This window comes from Schistocerca serialis, chromosome 1 (assembly GCF_023864345.2).
Source record: "Schistocerca serialis cubense isolate TAMUIC-IGC-003099 chromosome 1, iqSchSeri2.2, whole genome shotgun sequence".
Taxonomy (NCBI): domain Eukaryota; kingdom Metazoa; phylum Arthropoda; class Insecta; order Orthoptera; family Acrididae; genus Schistocerca; species Schistocerca serialis.
The window spans coordinates 223,595,957-223,608,456 of NC_064638.1; the positions used below are offsets into that span (position 1 = coordinate 223,595,957).

Consider the following 12,500-nt stretch of genomic DNA (forward strand, 5'->3'; position numbering starts at 1 on the left):
TCCACCAGGGAATGAAGACTTTCATGACCAGATGGCATAACTGCTGGTAAACCTTTCAGGATGTGAGGTAGTGGTCCAAGAAACTCTTCTGCTCCTGACGTTTTGTCCAGGACGACACTGGATATCCTCAGATGTGCTTCTCTGCTAAGTCTTGGCGACTGACTCAGCAAGACGCAGCAGAGGAGTGCCTCTGAGGATGCCCAGCACAGTCCTGGATGAAACATCAGGAACAGAAGAGTTTCTTGGACCACGACTTCACATCCTGAAAGGTTTACCATCAGCTATTCCATCAGGGCCTGGAGCTTTGCTCAATTTTAACGATTTCAGCTGTTTCTCAACACCACTGACACTGATACTGAATTCATTCATCTTTTCAGTGGTAGGAGGTTTCACTGGGGCAGCTTTCCTGGGAATTTCCTTTGTAAAAGAACGTTTGAAAATGGAATTAATCATTTTAGCTTTTGCTTTGCTACCCTCAGTTTCAGTTCCTGTCTCACGTGCTAGTGACAGGGCACTTACTTTGGTGCCATCAACAGCCTTTGCATATGACCAGAATTTCTTTGGATTTTGCGAAATAGCAAAAACATTCTACTGTGGTAGTCATCAAAGGTATCAAGCATTGCTCTCCTGGCAGCCAAATGCACTTCATGCAGCATCTCTCTATCTATAGCCATACACTTTGTTTTACGCCTATTATGCAGTAGTCTCTGTTTCTTTAGAAGTTACTTTACAGTGCCTGAATACCATGGACGTTCCCTCCCATTATGAACTGTTCTACTGGGTACTTATGTATCCAGTGCAGAGTCAACTGTTCTTGTAAACTTGAGCCACAGTTCCTCCGCATGCTCCTGTCCTGTGCTGAAAGTTTCAAGTTCCTCACTGCGCTATGACACTATCGATTTTTTATCTAGTTTAGTGAACATATAAATCTTTCTCTTTGTTTTAGCTGTCCTTTGTACTTTGGTAAGCATTGCTGTGGATGTCTTAAAGAGGTTTGATCTATTTGTTGTCATTACATCCAGTATATTTCCATCAAGAGTGGGGTTACTAACTATCTGTTCTAGATAGATGTTAGAGGTGTTTAGCAATGTTTCACAGGATGTCTTTCAACCAGAATGCAGATTGGTACTGCAAACTAAACCTCATTTACAGTGTTCACATGTAAATTTTGCCATATGCACTGTGACTGAGTGAGAGCTGACACATCAGTGAGATGTGTGTGAATTCTCCTCTCTACACAATACCTTAATGGGACTTACCACATTGTTCAAAAACTATTGTGATTTTTACACTAGTGTGAGGAGTGTCCCCATTGGTGTTTTTCAGGAAGTTCAAATTATTACTTGCACTGCAGCAATTATAACAGTATCTTTTTTTATTTTCATCTGTCAAGAACTCGAATCACAGAACACTGACTACCACGCATGGCTTAAAACTGACAGTTACCTGGAACTACTTATCAAATGATATCTTCTTGGTCTTCCTAATGTCTTTGATTTGGCATTCAAATTTAATCTACTAAACTACAGCTGATACTGTTGGGTTATAGAAGACTTTTGTCTACGACTAAAGCTATAGAGATAACAATTACCAACACCTATGCTAGGAAACTTGGCCCATCTTTTAAATCTGTTGCCTATCTTGACATGTTTGTTCTTTGTTCAAATATATGACTTGTTACTGTTAGTAGTTGCTGTAAGCTATAGCTTACAATTGGTGTAATTGATTTTACTCTTATATGAAATCAACATGAAATTTTAATACCAAATATTACATTTTACAGTCATGCAGCAGTTTTCATAATTACAGCCTGTTCTAGCTTTCTAGATTTTTCTTTCCTGCATCTTTCTATTTGGAAACCTTTCAGCAGCCCCACACATCTGTATTTTAACAACATTTAATTTGTTTAAAATCAAATAATGGAAAATCCAGGGTGGAAAGTAACAATATTATGAAAAGGAAAGTTGCTACTCACCACATAGCAGAGATGCTGAATCGCAGATAGGCACAACAGAAAGACTCTCAGCCGTTAGTTGCCTGAGACTGCAGTTGTGTGTGTGTGTGTGTGATCTATTATTGATGAAGGCCTTAATGGTCAAAAGCTTTAATTGCGAGAGTATTTTTGTTATGTCTATCTGCGACTCCAGCATTTTCGCTATATGGTGTGTAGCAACTTTCCTTTTCATAATATTGTTTAATTTGTCCAAGAAACATGACATTTATGGCATTTTGAAATGTTGGCGAATTCAATGAGGTTAGGCTAAGTTTAGCACAAAACTATAAAACACCCATGGCAGTTTCTGTATGAGACCTCAATAATTCTTGAGCAACTTAATAAACTGTCATGCTATTGGCACTGAAAATAAAATGTGCTGAAACCTGAAAAATATTCAGAAATATTGTAGCAACAAGAAAGAGTACTAAAGGAAAAAAGAAAGAAAACATGTCCTCCCTAGATTATTGTTGCTCTCCATGATACTCTATCTTGTGCAAGCCTCTTCATCTCCGAATAACTACTGCAACCTACATCTTTCTGAATCTGCTTAGTGTATCCATCTTTTGGTCTCCCTCTATGATTTTAACCCCCCCCCCCCCCCCCCTTCCCCCACACTTCCCTCCAATACTAAATTGGTGATCACCTGATGTCTCAGAATGTGTCCTATCAACTGATCCCTTCTTTGGGTTAAGTTGAGACACAAATTTCTTGTCTCCCCAGTTCCTTATTATTTATGTGATTGACCCATCTAATCTTCAGCATTCTTCTGTAGCACCACATTTGGAAAGCTTCTATTCTCTTTTCATCTAAACTGTTTATGGTCCATGTTTCACTTCCATACATTGCTACACTCCAGACAAACAGCCATCTATATTCAATATTAACAAATGTCTATTCTTCACAAATGCTTTTCTTGCCATTGCCAGCCTACATTTTATTTCCTCTCTACTTTGACAATCATTGGTTATTTTGCTGCCCAAATTGCAAAACTCATTTCCTAATCTAATTTCCTTAGCATCAGCTGATTTAATTCGACTACCCTTGTTTTGCTATTATTGGTATTTATCTTCTGGCCTCCTTTCAAGACACTGTCCATTCTGTTCAACTACTTTACCAATTCCTTTGCTGTCTCTGACAGGATTACAATGTCATTGGCAACCCTGAAGGTTTCTATTTCTTCTCCGTGGATTTTAATTCCCACCCCAAGTTTTTTTTTTGGCTTTCTTTATTGCTTGCTCAGTATACATTTTGAATAACACCGGGGATACACTACAACACTGTCTCACTCCCTTTTCAACCACAGCCTCCCTTTCAGTCCCTTGATTCTTGTAACTGCTGTCTGGTTTCTGTACAAGTTGTAAATTGCCCTTTTGCACCCTGTATTTTACCCATGCTACACTCAGAATTTCAAAGAGAGTATTTCAATCAACACTGTCAAATGATTTCTCTAAATTGACAAATGCTATAAATGGAAGTTTGCCTTCTCTTAATCTACCTTGTAAGATAAGTCGTAGGGTCAGTATTACTTTGTGTTTTCTACAGTTCTCTGGAACCCAAACTGGTCTTCACTGAGGTCTGCTTCTAACAGTTTTTCCATTCTTCTGTACAGAATTCATGAGAGTATTTTGCAATCATTACTGATTAAACTGATAGTTCGGAAATTGTGACACTGGAATTATTAGATTCATCTTGAAGCCTGAGGTATTTAGTCTGTCTCATATACCTTGCACAACAAATGGAAGATTTGTGTCACGGCTGGCTCCCAGCAGCTCTAGTGGCTATCAGCAGCTCTCATGGAATGTTGTCTATTCCCAGGGCCTTGTTTTGACTTATGTCTTTCAGTGCTTTCTCAAATTCTTGATGCAGTATTATATCTCCCTTCTCATCTTTATCTACATCCTCTTCCATTTCTGCAATATTGCCCTCAAGTACATCTCCCTTGTATAGACTCTCTGCATACACCTTCCACCTTTCAGCTTTTCTTTCTTTGCTTACGACTGGTTTACCATCTCAGCTCTTGATATTTATATAGCTGCTTTTCTTTTCCCTAAATCCTCTAACTGCCTTCACTATTTCATCTCTTAAAGCTACCCATTCGTCTACTACTGTATTCCTTTCCCCTGTTCTAGTCATCCTTTGTATAATGCTCCCTCTGAAGCTCACAACAACCTCTGGTTCTTTGAACTTATCCAGGTCCCCATCCCCATAATTTCCTACCTTTTTGTAATTTCTTAATTTTTAATCTACAGTTCATAAGCAATAAATTGTGGTCAGAGTACACATCTGCCTCTGGAAATGCCTTACAATTTAAAATCTGGTTCCTAAATCTCTGTCTAATCATTATATAATCAATCTGAAACCTTCTGGTGTCTCCAGGTCTCTTCCACATATAGAACCTTATTTTATGATTCTTAAAACAAGTGTTAGTGATGATTAAATTATGCTCTGTGGAAAATTTCTATCAGGCAGCTTCCTTTTTCATTTCTTTCCCTCAGTCCACATTCAGCTACTATTTTTTCTTCTCTTCCTTTTCTGACTATTGAATTCCAGTCCCCCATCACGATTAAATTTTCACCCCCTTCAGCTATCTGAATAGTTTCTTTTACCTCATCATACCTTTCTTTGATCTCTTCATAATCTATGGAGCTACTTGGCATGTACCAGGTGTAGAAGTATGAAACTGGAATTTTGTTGCAATAATTACATGTCTGTTGTTTGAAACCGATAAACAATATTTTATTCCAAGTAATCTCCATTGCTATTTATACATTTCTCCCACCCCTCCAGCAGGCTATGAATGCCATGCCAAAAAAACTTTTTCTTTTGAGGCGAAACAGTCAGCAAGCCATTTTCATACACGTTGAAGTGTTGTTTAGCAAGAGCATGTCCCAGTGATGCAAATAGATGACAATCGGGTGGTGCCAAGTCTGGAGAATAAGCTGCATGCCCTAATATTTCCCAACTGAATGCCTCGATCATTTCCCTGACCAATTTTGCTGTTTATGATGGGTCATTAGCATGGAGTAATATGACTCTGTGTTGTGTTTTTCCATATTCTGGTCATTTTGCGTGTAATGCTCAATTTAAATCAATCATTTGCTGTCAGTAGCAAGCAATGTTAATAGTTTCACCAGGTTTTAGCAGCTCGTAATAGATGACAGTCTTCTGATCCCACCAAACACAGAGTTCGGCCTGAGCCACCGAGGAGTGCGCATCACTGCCTCTGCGCGCTACACTTTCTTGGCCGAGGAGAGCTCCAGAAGAAGTTCTGTGCTGTGGGTGCCGCGAAAAGCAAACTGCCATGTGTTGTTTTCACAATGCCAACAAACTGTCATGTTCTGCGCCCCACAGCATGGGAAAGAAGAATGCGCAGAAGAAACCTGCTGCCACGAGGGGGCCTTCGGTTGTGCGACTAACTGAGTCTGCCGACCAAGCAAGGAAGACCCGAGAAGATGAGGCGCAGCCTGTTCCCCCTTCGACGTTTAAGTGCAAAGGCAGGTGGATGGCACTGTTCGACTTAATGACGAATTGCACCAAGAACAAGGTGGTCTATGAGTCTGTCAACACAGATTTGCTGATCTGCGTTCTGGCAGCGAACCTGGTCGACTAAGGGCTATCAGAATCGCTGTGGCCACCCACACAGTCGCCAAGCTGCCGGCATGTTAGAAGGTGCCTTCAGATGGAAGGAAGATGACCAAGGTACTCCTACAGGGGTTGCCTTGGTGCTGTGACAAAGCAGCGGTCCGGGAAGGGCTGCTGTGAGCCAGGTTCGGTAATGCAACCACAAGGTTGCACAACCGGACGAACAAGAAGAGGCCGCTGCTCTATGCTGTGACTGTGCAAACAGCTGATGACGAGGGCAACATCTCCGGCTTGCGGAGGCTGCTGGGCTTTCAGGTTACGACGGAGGCTCTCCCGACGACCATGGACCCCCAGCCCAATGCTTCAAGTGCCAGGGTGAGGGCCATGTTGTAAAGTACTGCCGCAATGCGGCGCAGTGCGTCAAGTGCTCCAGTAAGCACAACAACCACGTCTGCGACTGTGGCAGAGAAGCTCTACTGACTTGTGCCTGGTGTGGCGAGGCAGCTGTGGCCACAGTGATGCAGCGGAAGATACATCGACATAGGTGACGACAAGGGGTGTAGACCAGCCTGGCTAAGCTGAGGGACAGCGCAGAGGCAGCTCCCCCAACCAAGAGTGGGGACGACTGCCCGGAGGCGGATGATCGGGACGCAGCCCACACCCCTGAGAAGAGAAATGGCGTCGACATCAGCACCACCGTGGAGGAAGCCAGAGCAGCCCTCAAAGCCATCATGGCAACAGAGAAGGCTGCCTTCGCAGCCGCCATGGCTGCAGAGAAGGAAGAGGCCTTGAGGCAGCTGTGTGCAGTCCTTGCCAAAGGCCTCCGAGCAGCAGAAGGGGTTTTAACTCCTGTGAGTGCTCCTGCAAACTCGCAGAAGAGCGTTTGGATGCCTGTCCCACATGCTGCCCCAGTAGCGCTGCAGGGGAAGGATGCCAAGAAGACAACCGCCGTCCCAACGGTACCGGCACCGATGCCAAGCACCATAGGGACAGCCCCCACAAGGGATTGAGAAGTCAAAAGGGCAGCCTACATCACGCATGTGCAAGATAATGGCCTGCAGGTCTCCGATGATACTGCGGCGCCATACGCCGAGCAAGCAGAGCTGCTTGAACAGTAGCTACAGCAGAACTGCGTCACGCAGTAGCAAGGGACGCTGACCAACAGCGAGCTGCTGCCATTCAGCACCAGCCTGATGAAGCTATGCCAAGTCACTGATAACACAGCACAGCAGAGGGCATAAGGCAATGCACTGCATTGCCACACCGGACCATGGCACTGACACAGTATCTTCTTGCACAGTATCCACTATTAACATAGCCTACCCTTGCATGAACTGTCGCAGTCAGCAAGACATCCGCTACTGCTCTTACTACCCAACCTAACTATTGCAGAGGTTTTTTTCCCTTGGAGCTTGCCTTGGCAATTTTTCCCCTCTGCCCTTCAAACCGCTACCCTTCGTTTGACTTTTGACCCAATATATCTTCAGATGGGCGTGTATAAATGGTTAACCTTAACCAGATGTACGCAAACATTGTAATACTCACATCCTGTGATACCTCACTTTAGTGAAAACTAACCCTTATGCAGAGATGGCAGAAGAACTTTTGAGTTGGCCATCATGTCGGTGTGGGCGTGGAGGAGCTCTACCCTTAGAAACAACCAAACACAGAGCATTGTCTTCTTTCCAAAGCAATTGGATCTTTCAGTGGATGTTGATAGTTTTCCTGGATTCACCCATGATTTATAACACATGGGATTCTCAAAATATACTCATTTTTCATTACCTGTACTATTCGACGGAGAAACGAATTTCTTTTGTATCTGGAGAGCAGCATTTCACAAGTGGTCTTTCAATTTGCTTGCTGTCTTTCATTCAGTTCATGCAGAACCCATTTTCCCACTTTTTGCACTTTTCCCATAGCTTTCTGAATCACATTCAATTGTTCTGTGAGTTCCTGTTGAGTTTGAATATAAGCTTTACCGAAAAAGGCCTGCAATTTGTTGTCTTCAATCATTTTTGGTGGTTTCCCACCCTTGTCATTCCTCACATCAAAATCGCCATTTTTGAATTTTTTGAACCACTTGAAACACTGTGTTTTCTTAAGAGCATGTTCGCCAAAAGTTTCGACATGCAATTGATGCAATTCTGCAGCAGTTTTCTTCAAATGATAACAGGAAACCAATGCTGTCTGCAAATTGTAGTCTGTAGCCACAAAACTCGAAGTGTTTATGGGTTTGAAAGATATACCAGTGTATGGAACTTGGGTTACTTCTACGTTGACATTCATCATCAGCCACTACAGGAAGCAGATGGCACTGCAGATGTGGCCTCACAGGCCCTACAATTACGGCTAGCAACATTTATAGGGAAATTCTGGTTTCATACTTCTATACCTGGTAAACTTGTACTACTGTGGTAGGTATGGGCTTTGTGTCTATCTTCGCTACGCCAATGCATTCACACGATGCTGTTCATAGTAGCTTACCTGAATTCTGAATTTCCTAATTCATTATTAAACCCATTCCTGCATTACCCCTACTTGACTTTGTAGTTATAACCCTGTATTCACCTGACCAGAAATCCTGTTCCTCCTGCTACCAAACTTCAGTAATTCTCACTATATTTAACTTCAACCTATCCAATCCCTTTTTAAATTTTCTAACCTACCCACCAGATTAAGTGATCTAATAGGCCAGGCTCTGATCCACAGAAAGACAATTTTGTTTTTCCTGATGACGAAATCCTCCTGAGTACTCCCTGCCTGCAGATCCAAGTGGGAGATTATTTTACCTCTGGAATATTTTACCCAAGAGAATGCCATCATCATTTAATCATACAGCAGGGATGCATGTCCTCTGGGACAATTATGGCTGTAGTTTCCCCTTGCTTTGACCATTTTGGTCGATGTTACAAGGCCAGATCAGTCAATCATCCAAACTGTTGCCCCTGTAACTACTGAAGAGGTTGCTGCTCCTCTTCAGGAACCATACATTTGTCTGGCCTCTCAACAGACACCCCTCCATTGTGGTTGTACCCGCAGTATGGCTATCATTATTGCTGAGGCATGCAATCCACCCCAATGATGGTAAGATCCATGGTTCATGGTATATGAAATGAAATGAAGGTATACTAAATGAAATGATCGAACGGCATTATTGCCCAGGTGACCCTATGTGAGTCTGTTTGGCTGCCTGGTACAAGTTGTACATAACAACTCACAACAGAAGATGCACAATAATACAAATGAAAGAGATTGGTACCAAAATATCCATTGACTGGGCTGGGAACACATATGAAGTTATTAGTTGAAAAGGAATAACTTTTCTTGGAACTGAGTAGAAATAATGTTCATTAATGAAGAAGCAGCATATTAACAACACAAACATCTGTTTAACACAATGTATTCATAACAGTAAAAAACAAAATTAGCTCTTTTGGTATATTCTTTTCAGCCATCTTTCTCTATGGGCAGTAATTGAAATGATATAGCACTTCATCAAGTGGTGTCGTGAAATTAATAATTATATTTAAAATATTTTCTTCATTTATATTTCTTGGATTGATTTACAGTAATAATATTTTACCTTAGCAAGCTGGAGACAACAGAGAGGCTTCTTTTCCTTCAGGAGGTAGCACAGTGTTGGACTTACTCCTATGTAAGGAGACACAGGTGGAAAGCCTTTCACAATGCTGGAATGAAATGACATGAATATTTTAAGTGTGAGGCACAAAACCACATGAATGATTTTAAGCAGATGTTACTAGTTAATTTGAATTTGACATTTGAGGTATGAGAGCTAACTCAATCTCAATAGTGGCAATGCAAACAAAAAATGGGTAAACAACAGTCCCATCAAACTTTTCTACAATGCTTACCAACATATAAAAATAAGGAATATGCCTAACTTGAATGGACCTCTTAAACTTTATATAAGAAAGCACAGTGTAACTGGGACCATGGCGTCTTCCCACAATGAATACATGGATATTTAATCCTTATACTGTAGACAGAACTGAATTGTTTTGTCTGTGTAAAACAACCCACTGAAACTCATTCACAAGCATTTGTCAGACATAGTTAGGCTGTAATGTTTGCAATTGTTCTCCACTGTAACAATGTGGAGATGTCGGAGAATTGATTGATTCTCACAACCCAGTAGGTATATATTTTTATTGACTGTTTATCTCATACAAGATGTTAAAACAAAGTGTTACATATTTTTAAAGGTGGTAGTGTGGACCAAAACAAGATGAAAATGTCGAGTAAACATAGGCTCTAAAATGCATATCTTAAGAGGTATGAGCACTACTTCATCTTAAGCACTGTATGAGACATCTCTTCTACTGTAAGCTCTTTGCTATTACAAATGTTCTGCAGAATGCAGCAAACAAATGAAGACAAAGACACTTTTTCTTGTTATTATCCATGGATATAGCTTGCAGTAAACATCTATCAGTGTTGCTGCTGTAAAAAGAATTCAGAATTCCGTGTAAGTGCAGTGCATAAGTTAGTTCTAATGGAACCAGTTTGTGTTATGATAGGTTTATGCCCAATGTATCAGTTGGGGAGGTTTAGTACACTGGCCAGCTAATTCCCCTGTCTTAATCCACTGGTTCTTCAGTTGTGGGGCTACTTGAAATCTTTGGTATATGCAAGCTATACTAACATTGCAGGAAAGTTCTTTTAAAGCATTTACAAGCCCCATTAATGATGTACAAACATTAGTGTCACACATCGATGTCTCTAAGTGTATTGTTTACCAACATGGAGTTTTTCAGAGAATGTGAGATTCCCTAAGAGTTCTTATCTGTTTACTGCATTCTGTAGGTTGTTCATAATAGCAATGAGCTAGCAGTGCTAGAGATATGTTCAACATTAGCGAAGATGAACAAATGCTCATAGCTCTTAAGGTATGCATTTTAGAGCTCGTGTTTTCTGGACATTTTATTATTATTTTGGTCCATGCTACTACCTCTCAATATATGGAATTTTTTTAACATCCTGTTTACTAGACAATAGAGATTGCAAATAAGTGGTTGTTTCTGATTCTTGAGTTACAGTTTTCCTTCTAGCATTGGTGGCACCATTGCCCCCAACAGACTTCTGAAATGGGCAACAGGGTCCAATGCTTGGGGTAACTGGGCCATAAGAGTCCAGTTACCCCACTGTTTCAAATAAAAAAAAGATTTCTATGGCACTGTTGCACTTAATAAACATGGGCTAAAATAAATTTAAAGGTAATCTTCATAATGAAACAGACTGTTAATCGGCGTAGTCATTGTGCAGACATACAGGAGAAGAATACAAAAAGAGGCTGCATTTACTTACATTCCGAAGACCTGACACAAGTGCTACATGGTATGAGAAACATAAATAACACAATCCATGGTGCACCAAATCTCTACAACAAGGTAGTGGTGGTGGTGGTGGTGGTGGTGGTGGTGGTGGCATTGTCACCTTACCTACCGTCAAACGATGGAGATATCTGGCAAATGTAAAGATAAACAATGGGAGAAAAGGGATTTGGTCAGTCCTTGGATGATATGCTGGATATTGTAGAGTGCTGCATAAAAAAAAATGTACTGCATATTGTGGAGTATTGCACCAAACAAAACAAACTACAATTGCTCACGGAGGCCAGCATTATTAATTTGTGATAGACATGCAGCCTACATTTCAAGTAAATTGATTGAGATAGCTCAAGAATGTTACTATCACAAAGCTGCCACCTCACACCACCCATGTTTTACAGCTTAATGTTTTATTGCTGCAAAAACTGGCTTTGATGGTTTATTATTACAAAAACTGGCCTACAATACAACTCCCCTGACATTGGTAATAATGTAGCTATGGAACTAAATGTGATTTTGCTGCATAACTTTAATGTTTGTCAGCAAGTGCATATACCCCAGGCAAGAATAACACTGCTTGCATGTAGTATAGAGAGGCAGAGTTCAGTTACCCTAAATCTTGAGGCAACTGGGAACAGCTGGTGAGAATTTTTTCATTTGAATTTCTTTTTAACTCAGACATTCACAGACCTTTTCAAACAGAACAGTTCAAAGAGAAAGTTTCATTTTCCAATAAAACACTATTTTAAACATTATCTTATATAAAACAAAACTATAAGCTTTGCAATAAAACGGGAGAAGCTCATGTTGTAAACTGTGGTCCAGTTACCTCATGCTTCCATATTACTACAAGCAAAACTCAATTTTAAATGAATAATGATGATTTGGCTGATATGGACAGTGTTTGCTCTGAAGCTGACACAGAGTTGAGCTGAACAGCTAACCACAGTAAAGGACGATTTTCTATTGCACTCAACATTAAATGTGCTATAGAACAGTTATTCACAGAAAGAAATATATAGGAACAAGTGAAGCATTATGTAGTAGCTACACTAGATCCAAGCAAATAGTCTGAATGTGTGAGAGATGTGAAAAATGTTCCTCAATCAGAACAAAACATTTGAAATATATTGAGAACTAATTATGAAGACTAAAACATTTAACTATTTGCTACTGAAGTAGGGGATTATTGTGTATAAATATAACAAAACTGCAAGTGAATATTTACCACTGAAGGTACTACCTGGCAGGGTGAATTTCTAGTTCACCATGCCATTGGAAATGAAAAACACCACAATAAAAAGGAACCTCTTGTCTACTAGTTGAAATTGCAATGCTTATCTCTTATTTCCTTACACCCATGGCTCTGCAAGCAGCTTTCATTGAAATAACTGAATTTGCTTTGATGTTATAATTATACATCCACATTGCAACATGTACTGTAAGGTATTTAAGTAAGTATACGGTGACAGTAGTGTCAAACAACAATTCATCAGCAATGCCTTTGTTATGTTGTTTCCACTATAAATTCAGCTATTTGTGAATAAAACTGGCTGCTAACCACTTAA

At 40.6% G+C, this 12,500-nt stretch overlaps 1 protein-coding gene across 1 annotated transcript in view; it reads right to left on the reverse strand.

Moving 5' to 3' along the window:
• Positions 1 to 12,500, reverse strand: part of LOC126460891 (potassium channel subfamily T member 2) — a 627,462-nt gene that overhangs the window by 146,281 nt on the left and 468,681 nt on the right. Inside the window, exon 16 of the mRNA XM_050095956.1 lies at positions 9,165 to 9,270. Coding sequence (XP_049951913.1) covers positions 9,165 to 9,270 — 106 coding nt within the window. The remainder of the gene's footprint in view (positions 1 to 9,164; positions 9,271 to 12,500) is intronic.